The sequence below is a fragment of the Typopeltis vanoorti genome, chromosome 19 (assembly GCF_054136105.1).
Source record: "Typopeltis vanoorti isolate ZY-2024b chromosome 19, IOZ_Tvanoo_1.0, whole genome shotgun sequence".
NCBI lineage: Eukaryota > Metazoa > Arthropoda > Arachnida > Uropygi > Thelyphonidae > Typopeltis > Typopeltis vanoorti.
The window spans coordinates 76,149,711-76,173,215 of record NC_143567.1 but is presented as its reverse complement, the minus strand read 5'-3'; the positions used below and the strand labels follow the sequence as shown (position 1 = coordinate 76,173,215).

Below are 23,505 nucleotides of genomic sequence, written 5' to 3'. Positions count from 1 at the left end.
TTACTAAAGAAACCTTGATTGTTGCAGATGTCAAAGAATTAGTTTCATATAGCTTGAGGATAGCATTGTACACATAAGGTTTTGGTAAGAAAATTTCAGTAATGTGTTATAATGAGTCAACTGCACGAGGCCAATGGTACAATCCAAGTGACCTTGAGCATATCATGATTGTTGGTATGAGGTACATCTATAAAGTAAGGCTATTCAGAATTTACTGCCAAATAAAGATATGGGAGAGCGCATGCAACTATTTTACTTTTGTTCTGTTATCGTTTGTTGTCTTCTACAAATAATTTGAGTGCTGTGATAAAAAAATCCCACCAGTTGCAAGGTTCATGGTGTGATCTGGTTTTTGGTGGTGGAAAACAGTAGTGTGTGTTGCAGAAATTAACTGATGACTGTGTAATGACTGGCAGGTTAGGCAGTGGTATTGTTTGTTTAAAGAAAGGGTGCAGTGGTCAGTCAATGGTTGACAGGTGATTTGATGGAAAGAGTGAACATGAAAATTGTGGTTCCTCTCTGAAAAAAAATCAATGAACAAGATCCCTTTTTGGTCCAGGAAGAGTTTTTTGAGATGATAAATTGTGCCCTGAGTCAAAAACGACACTGAATGTTGTTTTGACTTGACATTTGCATACAAAATCCACATTTCATCACTAGTCATGATATGAGAAAAAAAGTTCATTTTTGAAATACTCCAAAAATGTTTGAGTTGATTTCACGCACTGCTATTTATGTACATCGGTTAGCATTTTTGGGACCCATCTGGCACACAATTTCTTATACCAGTTTTTCTGTCACAACTAGTATGATGAATCCAGTTCTAAGTTGCTAAGCCAGAACTAGGATAATACGGCCAGTCTTATGGCAACAGTAGCTTAGGTCAATTGATTACGGTGCAGGTGGGAAATATTTCATCCAAAGAACATATAAAAAGATTTTGTGCTTTACTCATTTTTGTTAAGGGGGGGGGAGGGATGATGGAAATGGAGCACAAAAAATATTTTTTTATAAACTTGCATATTACATATTATTATGACTGTTTCAAGGAATGGCATACATTTACATAGAAAACATGAAACTGAGTTTAGAATTACTGCCAATATAACATAAGCCAATACAACTAGAGTCCATTTATCAAATCAATAATGCAATGCTCATATGAATCCTGTTTTAACCCCCAACTGGGCATGACGTCTATAGACATCCGGCTAAATCTGGATATGATTCTGTAACACCTGTTAATAACACGGATAAGAAGTGCAAGTTGGTCTCATTATTTCACCCACCTTGCCAGTAGGGAGGCTAAAGTGGAGATTAAATGAATAACATAAAAAGAATGCACTTTTAATTATGGCAAAACTTTTAGTGGTGGTCCCCCCACCTCCAAACATGAAATACAACAGTCATAAAGGAAAATGTAATTCAATATTTAAAATGAACTAATATCTCCTACTATAAAAATATCCCATTTTACTAAATTTTCTGATCCATTATAATAACCCTTATATTAATTTTTCCTGATCTTAAATCCTCATATTCTCATGGTACACCCCATTATTAGATACTTCAACAAACAAGATGGGCTGGCAATTCGGGATTTAGCAGACTAAATTGTATTCTCTGTTGGCTTAAACCAAATGACAAAGATGGTATAATAAGATGAAATGTCATGCTAGCTGGTGCAGAATCCAGTTAGGCCACCAGAGTAATGAAAAGTCAGCTACTGGAACAAATGTGGCATCAACAGGAGTTACAAGAGGCACCATGAACATAAAAAGAGTAACAATGGAAGAGAAGTGGAGCTAGCAGAATTGAAGTACCATGATGATATAACTCCATGGTGGACTCAGGAAGCTGAAGAAGCAGGTTAGTAATCATGTGTTCTGAAGAGAATACAGTGCAAAATGTATGAAAGTAAAACAATGCATAATGGGAAGATGTTGGTAAGAATACTGTGACAAAATGCTATTATTATTACAAGAGACTATCAGCATTATCATTCACACCTGCCATACCTTTTATTGCATTCACTGATCATTTTGAAAGGCAAGCCATTCCAATCACGCACTGAACTATGAGAGAAAAAACTAGCTCTCATCCTTTTCTTGACTGCATTCATTCTGAACTTCCATGGATGTCTTCTTTTAACTCATCATCAAATTCCTGCCATGTACCCTCAAGGGGTTTTACAGGATATGATAGCACTACATGAAAAAAATTACATCATTAGCAACTTCCTATCTACAATTTTCCTCCAAATCAGTCCGTTACTTGTCAAGACTCCAACATTATCAGATCTTATATTTCTATCGTCTAAGGCATTTTGTACCGTATCAATCCATCTATATCTTGGTCTTCCTCTGGGTTGTTTTGCTGCCAACCTCGCAGAGAACACTTGTTTTGCTAATCTTTCTTCGCCCATTCTGTTTAAGTGACCATACCACCTGAGATTAGCTCTGCTAACGCATTCCTGGATGTTGACAATTTCAAGTTCTTTCCTAATATCCTCATTTTTAATATGATATTGCCATTGATGCCATCTGTTCATGCCTATAATCTTTCTCAGGACTCTCATATCTGTGGTCTCTAGTCTTTGGTCAAGTGTTTTACTTCTGACCCAGCTCTCGGATCCATAAGTTAAAACTGGTTTGAACACTGTCTTGTATACAGCTAATTTAGTGTTCCGACTAATTTCTCTCTTATTCCATATGAATTTATTCAATTGACTTCCTACCCTACCAGCTTTGCTGATTCTGTTGTCTATTTCTATATTTAAATTACCATCTTCAGTAAAAATCGTGCCTAAGTAGCTGAAATGTTTCACATGTTCCACAGGTTCTCCATTCACAACACAGTTGACATTTTCAATGACTCTGCCTATTTTCATTGTCTTTGTCTTTTTATTGCTGACCTTCATACCATATCTATTACAACAGCTATTCAATTTAGTCAGAGAGTCTTGCAGACTTGTAGCGGATTTATTTAGAAGTATAACATCATCCGCGTAAAGCAAAGAGCTGACATTAACATCTCCAATTCTGATATCATGTTTAATACCACTTTCCTTCATAATGTGATCCATATAAATAATGAATAACAGAGGGGATAATGTACAACCTTGTCTCTCACACCAGATTTAACATTAAACCATCTTCCTGTACTTCCTTCAATTCTAACTACTGACTTACAACTCAAATAAAGACTAAGTATTGCTTGATAAAATGCCCCATTGACACCATATAACTGTAGTGTATTGAATAGCTTCTCTCTTGGCACCTTGTCATATGCCTTTTCCAAATCAACAAAACTTAAATACAGATCTCTGTTATATTCCCATGCTTTCTCGACTATTTGTCGTAAAGTGAAGATCTGATCCTGACAGCCTCTATTTGGCCTGAATCCAACTTGCTCTTCACCAAGCTTTTCTTCCACAATTCTTCTCAACCATTTCTCAAGTATACTTGCATAGATCTTGCCAGGAACACTCAGTAGGGAAATACCTCTGTAATTTTAAAAATATAACATTCAGTTTTATTTTTCTTTTTATATATGGGTACTATGAGAGCTCTACTCCAATCATCGGGAATTCGTCCCTCTGTCCAGGCTTTCTGAACTATGCAGTGCAGCCACTGTAAGACTCTTATACCACCATACTTCAGCATTTCTGGTCGAATATCATCTACTCCTGCTGCCTTTCCACATTTCAAGCCTTTGATGGCTTTTCTACTTCAAGTATGGATATGTATTCCTGACTGCATGCCTGGTCAGTGTTTTTTACCACTGTGCTATCATCACTGCTTGTTTTATTTAGCAGTTTTTCAAAGTAATTACTGCATACTTCAAGGATATCATTTTCTCCTGTTTTCATGTCACCTTTATCATCTCTAACTCCTTTTGCAGCATTCTTTCCTCCATTCTTAAGCTTCTTCAACAACCTCCAGAATATTTTACCACCTTCTTGATATTTATTTTCTATATTCTTGCCAAAGTCCTCCCATGACTTTTGTTTAGCTAGTTTTACACAGTGTTTAGCATTCTTGCATTTGTCTCTGTATTCTCTTTCTTGTATTCTCTTCATTTAACTTTATAAAATAAAAAAAATTCCATATGATGATATCCTGTATGATCTTTTTTTCAGAAATTTGTAGATTTCTATTATATCACCTCTTTCATCTGGTTGCTATTGTCTGCAGTCCACAAATTCTAAATCTTTCCCCATAAATCTACATTCCATAGTATCGATATCTTTAACATTCTCCTTTGCATCTTCTCTACTATATCTGAATCACCTGGAAAACCAGCAGTCAAAAATCCAAATGCAGTTGTAGCAAAACCTTAGGGGATATATATTTCTCCTAAACTTCCTATGTATTGCAACTTTAAAATGGTTTGAATACTAGAAGCAGCCTGCATTCCTGCTTATTGTGCCTATCTTTGCATCATCAGCAAACAGCTGTATGTCACTTATCAAATCCTTTCTAATGTCATTAATGTAAAGACTGAATAACAGTGGACCAATGACTGATCCTTGAGGTATACTACTGGTTAACTTAAACCTTGCAGACTCACATCCACTATACATACACCACTTTTTGAGATGTTAATTGGCCATCCTTTAATCCAAGCTAATAGCTTGTAATCTAATTCCATAACAGCTTTTCATGCTATATCCTGTTAAAAGTCTTAGCAAAGTCCAAGTATCATTTCATGACCAACTCAACTAACATTACAAAATATAAGCAAGTTACTCAAATATGATCTTCCCTTAGTAAATTCATACTGTTGATTATTTATATTCTCTCTTACCAACTTTTTCAAAATCTTCACTACATCTTCAGTGATACTGATAAGTCGATATTTAGATGCATCAGTCTTTGTGCAATGGTATTGTCACACATTCTTTCCACTCCTTCCTGGTGCTGAGACTCAAATTATGCAACAAGTTCAGCTGAGCACATCCATGCTGATATTCTATCAGTCACTATTGCCGAATTCTTATAATTTAGCATATGGATAAAAAAAAAAAAAAAAAAAAAAAGAATAAAACTGTATATGGATTGACAGTTCTGTCAATTGATTGCACACTATCTGGGAGTAAATGTAAGTTCCTAAGGCCTCCAGGAAAGGAGTGCACAGCGTAGTCATCAGTGATATGATACATAGTCTGCACAGTGCCCCCCCCACACACATACACACAAGAAAAAAAGGGTGAATGAAATTCACAGATGTAATAAATAAGCACAGTGACCTTGTCTGGTTTTAAATCTGTTTAGATGGCTCCAGAGGTGTTGATAGTTGGATCTGTAATCAGGCACTTGTTTGTAGTTCAATCTGGAGTCTTCTCCACCAGTCCTTGGAACTATCATGTGGTATTTCCACATAATGGTTCCAAGATGTAGATCTGGAGATATACTGACCTTACCTCCAGATCTAGATCTGGAGGTAAGGCTGGAGATATACCGACATCTAGGAAGGCTCATGCTATTCCTGATTTTATTGCTTTGAGTTTCTTCTTTTCTCAAGCATGGAGGAGTGATGTGGGAGAGAACAGGCAACCATTGGAGAAAAGTAGATCTTAAGGTACCAGAGATGGTCCTCATTGTTATGTTGAGCTGTGTGTCGAGGGTCATGTAGTGACCCGGCTCTAAAGTAGCAGAGCAATGGTCTGTCACTGGGAAGACCACAGCCAAGGTTGCTGTTCTAAGAGTTGAGGCATTACAACCCTAACTTGTGCCCTGTGATCTAGTTTATGATGTTCTTGACTAAATTTCCAAATATTTTCACATGTTAAGCTGAAAGGTTACTTTCATTGATTAGAGTCCTATTGCAGACTTTTAGTTCTCTTTTAGCATTATTAAGTGGATAATCCACTAAATAACCTTATTATCATAAGGTTATTTAGTGGAAAGCTGAAACAACAGTTTTGCTGGAATTAGGGGAGATGGTCCTCAACTTTCAAAGTAGTTTTATAGTAAACTCAGATCTTTGCTCAGTTTCCTCAAGACTTTGGAAAATGCTGTCTGGGTGGTGATTGCTATGTCATCAGTGTAGATAAATTTTTGACAGGTTGAATAGAGCCAGGACAATGACAGATCCTTGTAGCAATCCATACCACACAATACATGGTCTGCTTTTTTGTGAATTCAGATGAACCTTTATTTTTCTATTGGAAAGCATCTGTTCTAATAGGTTTTTTTTTTTTTTTTTTGCAGTTGATTATTTTAACTGTTATACAGTAAACTTTCTTTCATATGGTCATAAGCTGATAAGTCTATGAAGGCATTACTTGTTTTTAAAACCCTTTTGCTACCAACTTCTATGCAGATTGTAAAGGCCAGAATCTGGCCACAACAGCTTTTGTCAGGTCTAAACCTAGCCTGTTCAATGGATAAGATGGTTTGTATTTTTTGGAGGAATCCTAGGGAGGATAATCCTTTTAAAAAGTTTGTAAGGAGTGCAGAGCAGTGCTATAGGGCAGTAGTTGTTAGGGTTATTACAGTTGACTTGTTGGGTTTTGGTAAGGCTTATCTTTGATTCATGACAAGGTTTTGGGAGGCATTCATCATTTATTATTGAGGAGAAAAAATTAGATAGCCAGGTTTTTGTTCTTAGGCACAGTAAGAAAGTCCTGTTTGTAGTGCTGGTGCCTCCCAGTTGATGGAGCAGTGACTAAGCCACATGATCTAAAGTTGAGGTTGTTCATTTCTTCATGCCAAGAGGGGAGAAGAAGTGTCTGGATAGTTTCATCATTCATACTCTGCCAGAAGAATATTACTTTCAGTTGACCAGCATGGCATCTGTAGATCTTTCTGAATCTTCTCAGAATGTGTTTCTCACCAGATGCTAAAAGAAATTTAGTGAATCTTTCATAGTTATCAACTGCAGGTGGAATTATCCTGATGTTTTCAATGAATTCATTAAATTTTGGCCAAGCTTGCTTTCCTGAGATTCCATTAGGGAAGTTGTTTATTCTGGGGATTATAAGTACAACAATAATTAGACATTTCTTACCCTGTTTAGATCTCCAACAAGGACCATTTTTGCCATTTTCTTTATGTCAGCTGCCTGCTCTAATTACTCAAAAAATTCTTCCATGTCTTCCTTAGGAGAACTTTCTGTGGGATTATAGAAAATAAGTTTCATTGTCTATTTTCCTATTTTGAAGTTTGCCCACATAGCTCTACCTTTCCAATTTAGAAGTTTATTGGTGTTGAATGCTATCATGCTCCTTCTTTTCATTGATTGTAATTGTCCAAATATAACATCCTATACTTATTTAGTAGGATCTCACCTGTTTTATCCTTCTTTGTCTCTGTAATGACAATTATGTCCACATGGTACTTTCTAGTTCTTCTTTAAAGGTGATGTGGAATCTCCTTTCAGTTATCTGGCTTTGATCCTTAAGTAAACATCTGATGATTTGTACTGCAGGGAAATAAACTGCCATATTAAAAAAAAAAAAAATACTAACATGTTATTATAATCAATACCTCACAGTATTTTTCACAAGGTATTATAATCAATACTATGAGACTTCATTTGCTAGCTTGTTCCTCAAATGGTTCACATCTTCTATTTCACCTTAATGCAGGCTATAACATCAAGACCAATGGAGCTTTGTATCATAAATATAACTGAGATACAGAGTGCTGACGCATTACAGTCTACTTACTTTATGTTATGAATGATTGTTACAAAATCTACTGAACCGACTCAGGTGATCAGTCTGGTCAATAATTCAATGAACAAAATGGAATTGTGTTCTTGTATATTGATCCTTCGTTAATGTTCATTAAGTCTGTTTTTCATAGCAATTTAATCTCTTCATATCTTAAAATAAGCTACTTTAAAGACAAACTGCAACAAATTCTTATGCACAGGATAAGGATTTGTTGTAGTTCCATACATTTCTGATTGATGTCTACCCTGAGTTTAATTAAAAGATTTATATTTCAAAATTTGCAAACTGCATTTCTTTCTTTTATTTATTTTTTAAATCCCATATGCTATACTATACCTGAAGGGATGTGCACTTTGAGCTGACTGTGCAAGTCATTTCTTTCCTGTTGTAATGCACGACACAATTTTTCCAGCAATTCAATTCGCTGTTTAGCATTCATCACTTCCTGGTCTCGTTTTTGTTTCTGATGAAAAAGGAATTTGCAATAAATAAAAAAAAAATCACAAGTAATCATTGTTTAAAGAATTTTGTTAAAGAAACAAAAAACTAAAACTAGAAACTTAATAATTATTCATTGAAACACTGACATAAATTGAACATTACAGAAAGCAGCATTTAAGTTTTGGATTTACCTGGCTACTTAATAGCGAGTAGCTAATCCTTTAACATTTAGAAGAGTCAACTCTTTGGAGAATGGATTCCATGAGGGTGAAAGAATTCTGAAGATGTCAGCCAGTGCAGACTTAAATGCTGGCCAGAATGGATGTAGTAAAGAACCCAACATATAGGACACAAGTACACAACTGCTCTTATTTCACTGCATCTAGATGGCTCAGAACCACCTCGACAGGGTGGAATATGAAGTTTTAAAATTAGAGGTACATGTTGACATAACTAGTGTTACTGAAACATAGATTATTTTAAAAAACTATAAGATGCTATATTCAGACAATGGTGATCAGGGACAAGAAAGGGCTGCAGTAGCATTCACCACTACACATTAAGATAATCTTGAATGGCAGACAATTTCAAGTAGAATGAATTTGTTGATAACATCAGTAATGTCAATGTGTACTTCTCTAATTCTATTGCTTTTCCATTAATAATTATGTTGATGGTACATAAAATCCTTCTGATTTAAGCTAGAGTTCTAACTGACTAGAGCAAAAAGGTGAAAACCTTTTGCTCTAGTTTCCTGATAAAAAGGAGTGGGAGGATCATTATTTAGCCAAGTAATACCCCAGCATGACATTTCTTCACATGTATCATCATGGTTTAAGCCAATACAGAATACAGTTTAGTTGGCTAAATCTGAAAATCAGTCCATCCTCATTCATTTAGTATAGTAAAAGTCGTGGAGGTCTCCTCCTATTTATCTAGCATTGACACTTAAGTGATTCCCTCATAATATTCTTAGAACTAATACTAAAGCAGTTAAAAAATCTCCATAAACATTATCATTTTATGATGTTTACCTACAAATGATATACTAATATAATATACATAATGAAAATATATTATGAATAACAGTTAGCTTGTTCTTGCTGGGTAAAGATTGTCTCATTTTGAACTTGTCCACAGAACAAGATATGAGAAACTGCTTATGCTTTTGTGTGACGTGTGACTACAAATTGTTGCATATACTTATTATCAACTCCAAAACTGTGTAGAGAAACAAATCTATTGTTTTCAGTGTGTGTGTGTGTGTGTGTGTGTGTATGTGAGTAACGAATAATTAAGATAATGCAAGTAAAAGAAAGAATGAATATGAAATTATAACTCTTCTAAATCCAGATGGCGTGAAGGTTATAGATGAAGAAGAGGTTGTTCAGTTAATGAGTGCCCATTTCGTTAAAACCTATCAACCTGGTGAACGCAACATTGAGCTCACTGTTACCTCTTCACTAGACGAAGAAACGCAGGCATGTGAGGTCGAGGCATTAGAGCTGTTGCACAAACTGAATAAGAATTCAGCAATAGGGATTGATGGAATATCAGCACGTGTGCTAAAAGAGTGTTCAGCAGAACTGGCCATTCCTTTGACCAGGATATTTAATATGAGTCTCAGAACAGGGAAGATTCTGTAGGAATGGAAGGAATGTATGGTAATTCCATTGCACAAGGGTGGTGCAAAGACTGATGTATCCAATTATCGACCAATTAGTATCTCAGGAGTGGTCGTGAAAATTTTGGAAAAATTGGTTAGGGGCCCACATTCAGAAATGGGTTGACAGTGAATCTCTACTTTGCAAGAAACAACATGGATTTACTAAGGGAAGGTCATGTTTTAGCAACTTGCTCACGTTCTATAACAATGTTGCCATTGAACTAGACAAGGGGAATGGATACACCATGATACTTTTGGATTTTGCTAAGGATTTTGACAGAATACAGAATGGCAGACTGCTCCATAAATTGGAGAAAATGGGTTTGGGTTATACAATATTAGATGGATAAGAGGATGGCTGACTGACAGATATCAAAAAGTGGTATACAGGGGATCTGAGTCTGCAAGGTTAAAGGTAACAAGTGGTGTACCACAAGGATCAGTGCTTGGTCCACTGTTATTCAATCTGTACATTAATGATATTGGGAAGGATTTGACAAGCGACATACAGTTATTTCCTGATGATGCAAAGATAGGTAGGGTAATCAGGAATGCTGCTGGAATTGTGAGCATGGAAAAATGGGTGTCAGTTCAATGTCAGTAAAGGTAAAGTCATTCACTTCGGCATGATTAGATATCCAATGTCGTATTATATTGGTGGGATTAGGCTAGAGATCTTGGAGTGTTAATAGATAGCAAGTTGAAGTTTAGGGAGCCATTTGACAAATACAACTCAAAAGATAATTGCAATGCAAACGAATGTTCACATGTAAAGATAAGGATGTTATTTTGCCTCTTTACAAGGCCTTGATAAGACTTCACTTGGACTACTGTGTGCAGGTCTGGTATCCTGGGTTCCGTTGTGATTCTGATTTATTAAAGACAGAGTACAAAGGAGAGTGTTAAAAATTATATCAGGATTGTGGAATATTGATTATGAAGACAGATTGAGAATTTGTAGACTGCAGGCACTAGCAAACAGCAGAAAGAGGGTTGATATGATTGAGACTTACAAACTTCTGAAATCGTCTGAGGGGTGCTTAAGGGTCAAAGCTGTATAACTGAGAGGAGACCAAAACATAGCCTTTAAAGGAATGTGGAGAACCGACCAGGGCTTCTGACCTAATCATAATTTAATCATATTTAATTCACAGATAGTTAAATCATAAGTAAGAGAGGAAAGTTCTGTGATTAACTGAGTGTTTTTCTTCGGAGGGATATTCATCTCCTATTCACGAATTTTGGTGGCGCAGCTAGAAATCAAATAAATTTTCAATTTAGAAAAACACCAGTTGTTCAGACAAAGAGATTAGCTCCAGCCAGAGGCAATTTCTTAGATCTCAATGGTTTTGCACACGTGAACAATAATATTTGCAGTCTTGAGTGGGGTGCTTAAGGGTCAAAGCTATATAAGTGAGAAGAGACCTCCACATAGCCTTTAAAGGAATGCGGAGAACCAACCAGGGCTTCTGACCTAATGTCCAATCCTCACCTTCTTGTGGTGCACCCTGTTGGGTATCTACCTGGATACTGAACGAACGAGGATGGGCTGGAAATTTGGGATTTAGCCGACCAAATTGTATTCTTATTAGCTTAAACCAAAATACAAAATGATGATAAAACATGGCAAAATTTCATGCCGGCTGGGGCGTCGACTGGTTAACCAAGGACCTTGTTGTTTTTGCCATGGAACCAAGGCGAACACTAAAGTCAGTTCCTGGAACTAATCCTAAACACACCCCAACTCAATATCACCAGAATTGAAGATCGGTACTATAAACAAAAGAAGCCTGAATGGCAAAGAAATGGAGCTAGCTGAGGAATTAGATAAGTACCAGATCGACATAACAGGGGTGATTGAAACAAAAAAAGACCAAACCCGGTGAGCTCTTTCTGAGCAATAAATACAAAATGTTATATTAAGGCAATAACAATCAAGAAAAAGAAGGAGTAGCCATAGTATTCAACACTAAATATGAGGCTAATCTTCTTGAATGGCAGGCAATTTCAAGTAGAGTGATGTCGGCAAATATGAGAATGGAGAACTGGACAACGAGACTTATTTGTGCCTATGGTCCCACAGAAGGTTCTACTAAGGTAGAAGTGGAGGAATTTTTTGAGGATTTAGAAAAAGCAACTGACACAATGAAAAAGGAAAAGTTGGTCCTTGTTGGGAATCTAAACAGCAGAGTAGGAAATGATTGTGAGACATACAAAAATATTTTGGGAAAATTTATAGAACAGAGCAGAGCTAATAATAATGGCAAATACCTGTTGGATTTCTGCTCAGGACATGGACTGGTTATTACTAAAACCATGTTCCAACATAAAAATGTGCACAAATTCACATGGAGAGAAAAGGCAAGGAATAAAAAAAAATTTGACTATATTATTGTTGATAGTGATGTTTTCTCTCTGCTTCAGGACATTAGAGCATACAGAGGATTTAAAATTGGAAGTGATCACCATTTAGTCTTAAGCAAGATAAAATTGAATTTCATATTGAAAAAAAGAATACGTAAGAAAGTTTTAAAACGAATAAAAGTTGAACAGCACTCAGATGTGAACAACTGTAGACTAAAATATACAAACATTATTTAAGAAAAAATGAAAGAGTTTGAGAACAAGAATCAAACCTTGGAGATTCAGTGGTGAGCTCTGAAGAAAACATTGATTGATTCTGCCAGAGAGCATGTGGTGAAGTTGCCTGCAAAGATAGAAAAATTAGAACTCCCTGGTGGACACAGGAAGTTAAAGAGGCAGTGAAAGAAAAGAAGAAAGCATATCAAAAGTTCCTGGCAAATAAGTCAGCTTTTGCGCTTAGAGAATACAGAGACAAATGTATTAAAGCTAAACATTGTGTAAAACTAGCTAAACAAAAGTGTCATGGGAAGACTTTGGTAAGAACATAGAACATAAATATCAAGAAGGTGACAAGATATTCTGGAGGTTGTTGAAGCTCAGAAATGGAGGAAAGAGTGCTGTAAAAGGTGATATGAAAACTGGAGAAAAAGATATCCTTGAAGTATGGAGTAATTACTTCGAAAAATTGCTAAATGAAACTAGCAGCGACGACAGCACGGCGATAAAAAATACTGACCAGGCATGCAATCAGGAATACATATCCATGCTTGAAGTAGAAAAAGTCATCAAAAGTCTGAAATGTAGAAAGGCAGCTGGAGTAGATGATATTAGACCAGAAATGCTCAAGTATGGAGGTATAAAAGTTTTACACTGACTACGCTGCATAGTTCAGAGGGCCTGGACAGAAGGACGAATTCCAGATGATTGGAGTAGAGCTCTCATAGCACCGATATATAAAAAGGGAAATAAAACTGATTGTGAGAATTACAGAGGTATTTCTCTACTGAGTGTTCCTGGTAAGATTTATGGAAGAGAAGCTTGGTGAGGAACAAACTGAATTCAGGCCAAATAGTGGCTGTCAGGATCAGATCTTCACTTTACAACAAATAGTTGAAAAGTCATGGGAATATAACAAAGATCTGTATTTAAGTTTTGTAGATCTGGAAAAAGTATATGACAAGGTGCCAAGAGAGAAGCTATTCAAAATGCTACAGTTGTATGGTGTCAGTGGATCATTATATCAAGCAATACTTAGTCTTTATTTGAGTTGTAAGTCAGCAATTAGAATTGAAGGAAGTACAGGGAGATGGTTAAATGTTAAATCTGGTGTCAGACAAGGATGTACAGAGGCTGTTCAATAAGTTATAAGACTATGTTTATACAGAAAACAGATTACCTTTAATCGTCATCATTTACAAGGTCTTTTTCGAAGTAACTACCGTGAGACGCGATGCATTTGTCCCAACGTTGCGTCCACTTCTTAAACACATGTGAAAGTCCGTTTTTTGAGAGTTCTTTCAAAACTGCCTCCGCAGCTTTTACACATACTTTGTTGCTTTCGAAATGGCAGCCTCTAAGTGGTTTCTTGAGCTGAAGAAACAGCCAGAAATCGCACGGTGCGAGATCAGGACGGTATGGAGGGTATGGTAGGATATCTATGTTGTTCTTCTGCAAAATGTCCACTACACAACCAGCAATATGTGGCCTTGCATTATCGTGGTGCAATAAGAAGCCATTCTTCAGCAATGGACGCTTCCTTTTGACGTGCTGTACCATTGTTCGTAAAACATCCGCATAGTATGAGCCATTTACAGTATTCCCGGGTTCTACAGCGTGTTGGTAAACAATGCCTTCGTAGTCAAAAAACATTATGGTCATAACTTTACCAGCTGATTTTACAGTTTTTGCTTTCTTGGGGGTAGGCGAAGATGGATGCTTCCATTCACTGCTTTGTTGTTTCATTGTAGGGTCATAGTGATACAACCAAGCTTCATATGCTGCTGTAATGATGCGTTTTAAGAAGTTGTCGCCTTCTTGTTCCACTCTTTCTTTCCATTCTGTGCACACATCCACTCGATGCTGCATTTGCTCCGGTGTCAAGAGTTTGGGAATCCATCGGGCGCAAACACGTTTCAGACCCAAATGTTCAGCCATGATTGAGTGAACACTTCCCACAGAAATACTCAGGTCAACATGCAGCTGGCGTACTGTAATTCGGCGATCCTCCTTGATGATAATCGCTGCTGTGTTGATCATTGTCTCTGTGATGGACGTTGAAGGTCTTCCCTCACGTTCAAGATCTTCCACATTTTGCCATCCTTCCTTAAAAGTTTTATCATCATCATCATCAATTTCCTGCCATGTACCCTCAAGGGGTGTACAGGATATGACAGTACTACATGAAAAAATTACATCATTACTAACTTCCTATCTACAATTTTCCTCCAAATCAGTCTGTTACTTGTCAAGACTCCAACATTATCAGATCTTATATTTCTATCGTCTAAGGCACTTTGTACCGTATCAATCCACCTATATCTTGGTCTTCCTCTGGGTCATTTTCCTGCCAACCTGGCAGAGAACACTTGTTTTGCTAATCTTTCCTCTCCCATTCTATTTAAGTGACCATACCATCTGAGATTAGCTCTGCTAACGCATTCCTGGATGCTGACAATGTCAAGTTCTTTCCTAATATCCTCATTTTTAATATGATATTGCCATTGATGCCATCTGTTCACGCCTCTAATCTTTCTCAGGACTCTCATATCTGCGGTCTCTAGTCTTTGGTCAAGTGTTTTACTTCTGACCCAGCTCTCAGATCCATAAGTTAAAATTGGATTGAACACAGTCTTGTATACAGCTAATTTAGTGTTCCGATTAATTTCTTTCTTATTCCATATGAAATTATTCAATTGACTTCCCACGATACCAGCTTTGCTGATTCTGTTGTCTATTTCTATATTTAATTTTTTATGCCAGCGAAAAACACTTTCCCTCGACATTGCTTCATCGTGGAAAGCTTCGCGTATCATGTTAAAAGTGTCCGATGCTGATTTTTGCAAACGCACACAAAATTTAATCGCATAACGCTGTTCCAAGGACACTTCCATTTCGACGACTCATCGCGGCTCGTAGGCACGTCGAAACAAGCTTGCGTTTAGTCACGTGACACTCTGGCACATCAGTCCCTATACGCCATCTATCAACCACTTTTGTTAATACAGACAGCAACATTTCTTTATTCCACAGAAATTAATATTGTGATGAGTGGTTTCGCGACAGTAAAATTAGTCTTATTACTTATTGAACAGCCCTCGTACATTATCACCTCTGTTATTCATTATCTATATGGATTACATTATGAAGGAAAGTGGTATTAAACATGATATCAAAATTGGAGATGTTAATGTCAGCTCCTTGCTTTATGCAGATGATGTTATACTTCTAAATAAATCCGCTACAAGTCTGCAAGATTCCCTGACTAAATTGAATAACTGTTGTTATAGATATGGTATGAAGGTCAGCAATAACAAGACAAATATAATGAAAATAGGCAGAAGCATTGAAAATATCAGCTGCATTGTTTATGGAGAACCTATAGAACAAGTAAAACATTTCGGCTACTTAGGCACGATTTTTAGTGAAGATGATAAATTAAATATAGAAATAGACAACAGAATCAAAAAAGCTGGTATGGTAGGAAGTCAACTGAATAAATTTATATGGAATAAGAAAGAAATTAGTCAAAACACTAAATTAGCTGTATACAAGATAGTGTTCAAACCAATTTTAACTTATGGATCTGAGAGCTGGGTCAGAAGTAAAACATTTGACCAAAGACTAGACACCACAGATATGAGAGTCTAGTCGTTGGTCAAATGTTGACAAATGTGTGGCATCAATGGCAATATCAAATTTTAATATGATATTGCCATTGATGCCATCTGTTCACGCATTTGACCAACATTTGACCAACATGTCAAATGTTGGTCAAATGTTTTTGACCAACATTTGACATGTTGGTCAAATGCGTGAACAGATGGCATCAATGGCAATATCATATTAAAAACGAGGATATTATGAAAGAACTTGACAATGTCAGCATCCAGGAATGCGTTAGCAGAGCTATTCTCAGGTGGTATGGTATGGTCACTTAACAGAATGGGCGAGGAAAGATTAGCCAAACAAGTGTTCTCTGCCAGGTTGGCAGGAAAAAGACCCAGCAGAAGACCAAGATATAGGTGATATGGTTGATACGGTAAAAAATGCCTTAGAAGATAGATATATAAATATAAGATCTGACAATGTTGTAGCTTTGACAGGTAACAGACTGATTTGGCAGAAAATTGTAGGTAGGAAAATTGCAGAATCAACAAAGCTGGTATGGTAGGAAGTCAACTGAATAAATTTACATGGAATAAGAAAGAAAGAAATTAGTCAAAACACTAAATTAGCTGTATACAAGACAGTGTTCAAACCAATTTTAACTTATGGATCTGAGAGCTGGGTCAGAAGTAAAACATTTGACCAAAGACTAGACACGACAGATATGAGAGTCCTGAGAATAAGAAATTCTCAGGACTCTTAATGATGTAAATTTTTCATGTAGTACTATCATATCCTGTACACCCCTTGAGGGTAAACGTCAGGAATTTGATGATGATGAACTTCTGAAAGGGTCATACAGGATTTCAATTGTTGGAATTTTTCAATTTATTGAGGGTTCAGAAAGGAATCCTTGGATGCTGAGAATGAAGGCCACCAAGAAGGGTGTGAGGGCTAGATTTTTCTCTCAGAGGGTGGTGCGTGATTGGAATGGATTGCCATTGGATGTTGTGAGTGCAAGCAGTGTGAATGAATTCAAGAATAAGTATGATAGCTGATGTGTGTAGTATGTGGCCTCCCTCAATGAGTCTCTGACTCCCTGGAGGTCTCTCTTAATAATAACAATAATAATAATATTATTTAAATTAAGGGGATATTAATTCCCACATTATTTTAAAACCGAATTCGGTTTTAAAACAATGTGGGATTTAATATCCCCTTAATTTAAATAATATTTATATCGCCGAAATGAAGCCTATTGGCTCTTTATATTTAAGATGCTAGTCTGGAGGGATTATCTTTATAATCCCTCCAGCCTAGCATGTTATTTGTCAACATTCCAATATTATTGGATCTTATATTTCTGTCTTCTAAGGCACTTTTTAATGCATCAATCCATCTACATCTTGGTCTTCCTCTGGGTCTTTTCCCTGCCATGCTGGCAAAGAACACTTGTTTAGCTAATCTTTCCTCTCCCATTGAAGTGGCCATGCCACCTGGGATTAGTTCCCAGTGTTGTGTCCCAATTTATGATTTTTATTCTATCTAGTAATTTCCTCTTATCTATGTTCTTCTATTATCTACGCACGAGATATCACCAAAAATTTTACTAATACTTAAGTTATTTCTCCCCTTAGTACCCCTAATATTTGTATTTATACTGCGCCTTTTGGGATATTTAGTTTGATATATTATATATAAAAACAAGGAGAAAGAACTCAAATATGTCTGAAAGTGAAACAATGTTGCAGTCGTGACACTTTATCTCGCTTCTTAACACATTAATTTCCCGCGTGATTAGGTTTGTAATTTTTCAAGTGGTGCATCGGACAGCAATTTCAGACAACTGTTTTATCATTGGACAAAAGGTTTATTAAAAACTTTAACATGGTACAATTCAATTTTTGTTATTACTCAATTCAATGCTAAACTAAATACTTACAAACTAACATTAACTTATTACAAGTAATTAGGCTATGATCCAATAATGGGTATTACGATCATGCCGCCATATACATTCAACACATAAATTCATTTGACCCGGACATATAAGATTAATTCACACTATTTAACTATCCAAACTTAAGTAGATTAACTAAACCTTTTACTGCACTAACACACAACTATGACATTTTAACTTTCCTATACATTACAATAGACATGCAAAATTCTCAGGACACTTAATTATTCATATAACATTAACACTAGCCAGCTTACTTTTAATATATTCTGTCAGATACTAAAGTCCTAGTATAAATTTTCCATGGTCACTTCAACAGTTCCGTATTAGAATAATGATACCTATTACAGACAAATTTTAGTTAACATTAGATATATTTTGCAGTACCTTTCTTTCTTGAGTTTTTCATATGGGCCTTTACCTTTTTCTGATTGAACTAGCTTGGTATAACCTCTCCGATAATCTGCTTCTCCTACGTTCCTTTTGGAATTGAACTTTGCTTACGCGGTCTTAACCTCTCGTAACTTAGGACACACTTTGAATCATCTATATGACGGCTGTGCGACTCGCGACGTGGATATCGATATCTTTATGGCTTTCCCTTTCTCGTGGTTGTCACTGAAGTTGAAACACAAAGAATATGTTTCCTTTTCTTTGACTCTATGGCATTCTTCGCTTCTTACATAGGAAATCCGGAATCGAAATCCCGCTCACTTTTGTTTCCATGTTGTGACGACGGAGATATAACCCCAATCTCCACTAAGGAAAACGGCGTGAAACCCATGCCACTGAGCTCGTAGAGAACTCCTCGGGAACAGAACCAAAACAAAAACCAAAAAGTCCCTTGGGAGGGGGGGGGGGGGTTCCCAACCCTTTTATACCTGCTCTCCTAACGGCACCTTTTTTAACTTCTTTTCTCCGCCCCTTCTTGATTTTACTTCACCGACCAATTAGGGTGGTGTTTTTCTGCCAAACGTCCTTTGGTCAGCGAGCCAAACAATGTCTCAATTAGGAAATCGGCCCTAAGCGATTTTCTGTTGTTTTTCTTGTGCTAGCCTCTAACTTAATCCCCTTTCAAATTTTCTCTATGAATTTACTTAATATTTTAATCTCTAGCCTCTCGCATACCATATTTTATGAATAATCCTTTTCTGTCTTATTTAGTAAAATTTTCTCTTTTAAATCATATCACACTATTAATATACTCTTTCTTTTGTTAGTTAGTTTAACAAACACCTTTACTTTTTATATATTTTATTGGATGCAAGAATATTTCCTTTTCTTTTAAATAATTCATTTAAATTAGCTATTAGCTTTTATGCAGGGTTTTTAATTTATTTCTCTTCATATTACACCATGATAGCTGAGAATTCTACATTCTTAAGATATCAGGTGTAACACCAGGAGTAATTCAAGATTGTGTCCACCTGGGACACATTCCTGAATGCTAATAATCTCAAGTGCTTTCATAATTTCCTCATTTTTAATATTATACTGCCACTGGTGCCATCTGTTCAGTCCCCTAATCTTTCTCAGGACTCTCATACCTGTGATCTCCAGTCGTTGATCAAGAGTTTTATTTCTAACCCAGCTCTCAGATCCATTGGTTTGAACACTGTCTTGTATACAGCTAGTTTAGTGTTTTGACTAATCTCTCTCTTATTCCATATAAATTCAGTTGACTTCCTACCATACCAGCTTTGCTAATTCTGCTGTCTATTCCAAATTTAATTTGCCATCTTCACTAAAAAGCTGAAATGTTTTGTTCTATTGGTTCTCCATTTAGGATGAACTGATATTTTTAATGTTTCTGCCTATTTTCATTGTCTTTTTAATGCTGATTTTCATGCCAAATTTGTTACAGCAGTTATTCAATTTGGTCAGCTAATTCTACAGATTTTCCCTGGATTCATTTAGGAGTATAACATCATCTGCATAAAGTAAACAGCTGAGATTAACATCTCCAATTTTGATATCAGGTTTAATACTGCTTTCCTTCATAATGTGATCCATATAGATGATGAATGACACCCTTGTTGCACACCTGACTTATCCTGTACCTCCTTCACTTCTAACTGCTGATTTACAACTTAAGTAGAGACTATGTATTGCTTGATATAATGACCCATTTACACCATATGGAATCAACCTGACTATATAAAGCAAATAACATGCCTCCACAATACCATACAAACACAAACAAATGAGACATTTTATCTTAGCAATAAATCCAATACAGTTTCCTAACAATGCATTTCAAAATGATTTTTAAGTTTTTGAAGTTTACTTCCAAGAAGTCTTCTCACTTATCCTTTGATCTCTCTGTATTTTTTTTAAAATCACCTAGAGTAAAAAAGAGGTGCTTAAGGGTCAAAGCTGTATAACTGAGAGGAGACCTCCACATAGCCTTTAAAGGAATGCGGAGAACCATCCAGGGCTTCTGACCTAATGTCCAATCCTCACCTTCTCGTGGTGCACCCTGTTGGGTATCTACTTTGATACTGAACGAACGAGGATGGGCTGGCAATTTGGGATTTAGCCGACCAAATTGTATTCTTATTGGTTAAACCAAAATAAAAAATGATGGTACAACATGACAAAATTTCATGCCGGCTGGGGCGTCGCCCGGATAAACAAGGCCCCCGTTGTTTTCGCCAGGGAACCAGGGCGAACAGCGAAAAGTCAGCTACTGGAACAAATCTGAAAACAAACCCCAACTCAACATCACCAGAGTTAAAGATCGGTACTATCAACGTAAGAAGCCTGAATGGCAAAGAAATGGAGCTAGCTGAGGAATTAGATAAGTACCAGATCGACATAATAGGGGTGACTGAAACAAAAAAGACCAAAACTGGTGAGATCTTTCTGAGCAATAAATACAAAATGTTATATTCAGGCAATGACAATCAAGGAAAAGAAGGAGTAGCCATAGTATTCAACACAAAATACGAGGCTAATCTTCTTGAATGGCAGTCAGTCTCAAGTAGAGTAATGTGGGCAAATATGAGAATGGGGAACTGGACAATGAGACTTATTTGTGCCTATGGTCCCACAGAAGGTTCTACTAAGGTAGAAGTGGAGGAATTTTTTGAGGCTTTAGAAAAAGCAACTGACACAATGAAAAAGGAAAAGTTGGTCCTTGTTGGGGATATAAATAGTAGAGTAGGAAATGATTGTGAGACATACAAAAATATTTTGGGAAAATTTGGAGAAAAGAGCAAAGCTAATAATAATGGCAAATATCTGTTGGATTTCTGCTCAGGACATGGACTTGTTATTACTAACACCATGTTCCAACATAAAAATGTGCACAAATTCACATGGAGAGAAGAGGCTAGGAATAAGAAAAGTCTCATTGACTATGTTATTGTTGATAGTGATGTTTTCTCCCTGGTGCAGGACACCAGAGTGTACAGAGGATTTGAAATTGGAAGTGATCACTATTTAGTCTTGAGCAGGATAAAATTGAATTTCATATTGAAAAGAATAACTTGTAAGAAAGTTTTAAAGCGAATAAAAGTTGAGCAGCTCTCAGATATGAACTGTAGACTAAAATACAGAAATATTATTGAAAAGAAAATGAAAGAGTTTGAGAACAGGAATCAAACCTTGGAGATTCAGTGGCAAACTCTGAAGGAAACATTGATTGATTCTGCCAGAGAGGCATGTGGTGAGGTTGTGTGCAAGGATAAAAAAATCAGAACTCCCTGGTGGACACAGGAAGTTAAAGAGGCAGTGAATGAAAAGAAGAAAGCATATCAAAAGTTCCTGGCAAATAAGTCAGCTTTTACTCTTACAGAATACAGAGACAAATGTAAGAAAGCTGAACAGTGTGTAAAACTAGCTAAACAAAAGTCATGGGAGGACTTTGGCAAGAATATAGAAAATAAATATCAAGAAGGTGGCAAAATATTCTGGAGGTTGTTGAAGAAGCTTAGGAATGGAGGAAAGAGTGCTGTAAAAGGAGTTAGAGATGATAAAGGTGACATGAAAACAGGAGAAAAAGATATCCTTGAAGTATGGAGTAATTACTTTGAAAAACTGCTAAATGAAACAAGCAGTGATGACAGCACAGTGATAAAAAACACTGACCAGGCATGCAGTCAGGAATACATATCCATACTTGAAGTAGAAAAAGCCATCAAAGGCTTGAAATGTGGAAAGGCAGCAGGAGTAGATGATATTCGACCAGAAATGCTGAAGTATGGTGGTATAAGAGTCTTACAGTGGCTGCACTGCATAGTTCAGAAAACCTGGACAGAGGGATGAATTCCCGATGATTGGAGTAGAGCTCTCATAGTACCCATATATAAAAAGGGAAATAAAACAATGTGAGAATTACAGAGGTATTTCCCTTCTGAGTGTTCCTGGCAAGATCTATGCAAGTATACTTGAGAAACGGTTGAGAAGAATTGTGGAAGAAAAGCTTGGTGAAGAACAAGCTGGATTCAGCCCAATTAGAGGCTGTCAGGATCAGATCTTCACTTTACGACAAATAGTCGAGAAAGCATGGGAATATAACAAGGATCTGTATTTAAGTTTTGTCGATTTGGAAAAGGCATATGACAAGGTGCCAAGAGAGAAGCTATTCAATACGCTGCAGTTATGTGGTGTCAATGGAGCATTATATCAAGCAATACTTAGTCTTTATTTGAGTTGTGAGTCAGCAGTTAGAATTGAAGGAAGTACAGGAAGATGGTTTAATGTTAAATCTGGTGTGAGACAAGGATGTACATTATCCCCTCTGTTATTCATTATCTATATGGATCACATTATGAAGGAATGTGGTATTAAACCTAATATCAAAATTGGAGATGTTAATGTCAGCTCTTTGCTTTATGCGGATGATGTTATACTTCTAAATAAATCCGCTACAAGTCTGCAAGATTCTCTGACTAAATTGAATAGCTGTTGTAATAGATATGGTATGAAGGTCAGCAATAAAAAGACAAAGACAATGAAAATAGGCAGAATCATTGAAAATGTCAACTGTGTTGTGAATGGAGAACCTGTGGAACAAGTAAAACATTTCAGCTACTTAGGCACAATTTTTACTGAAGATGGTAAACTAAATATAGAAATAGACAACAGAATCAGCAAAGCTGGTATCGTGGGAAGTCAATTGAATAAATTCATATGGAATAAGAAAGAAATTAGTCGGAACACTAAATTAGCTGTATACAAGACTGTGTTCAAACCAATTTTAACTTATGGATCTGAGAGCTGGGTCAGAAGTAAAACACTTGACCAAAGACTAGAGACCGCAGATATGAGAGTCCTGAGAAAGATTAGAGGCGTGAACAGATGGCACCTATGGCAATATCATATTAAAAATGAGGATATTAGGAAAGAACTTGACATTGTCAGCATCCAGGAATGCGTTAGCAGAGCTAATCTCAGATGGTATGGTCACTTAAATAGAATGGGAGAGGAAAGATTAGCAAAACAAGTGTTCTCTGCCAGGTTGGCAGGAAAACGACCCAGAGGAAGACCAAGATATAGGTGGATTGATAAGGTACAAAGTGCCTTAGACGATAGAAATATAAGATCTGATAATGTTTTAGT

The 23,505-nt window shown here is 36.5% G+C and overlaps 1 protein-coding gene across 1 annotated transcript in view; it reads right to left on the bottom strand.

The window, feature by feature from the left end:
• The window catches only part of LOC150096257 (beta-taxilin-like), a 138,997-nt gene that overhangs the window by 5,768 nt on the left and 109,724 nt on the right, over nucleotides 1-23,505 (bottom strand). The window contains exon 8 of the mRNA XM_090408837.1: nucleotides 8,021-8,147. Within this exon, the coding sequence (XP_090264963.1) occupies nucleotides 8,021-8,147 (127 nt within the window). The remainder of the gene's footprint in view (nucleotides 1-8,020; nucleotides 8,148-23,505) is intronic.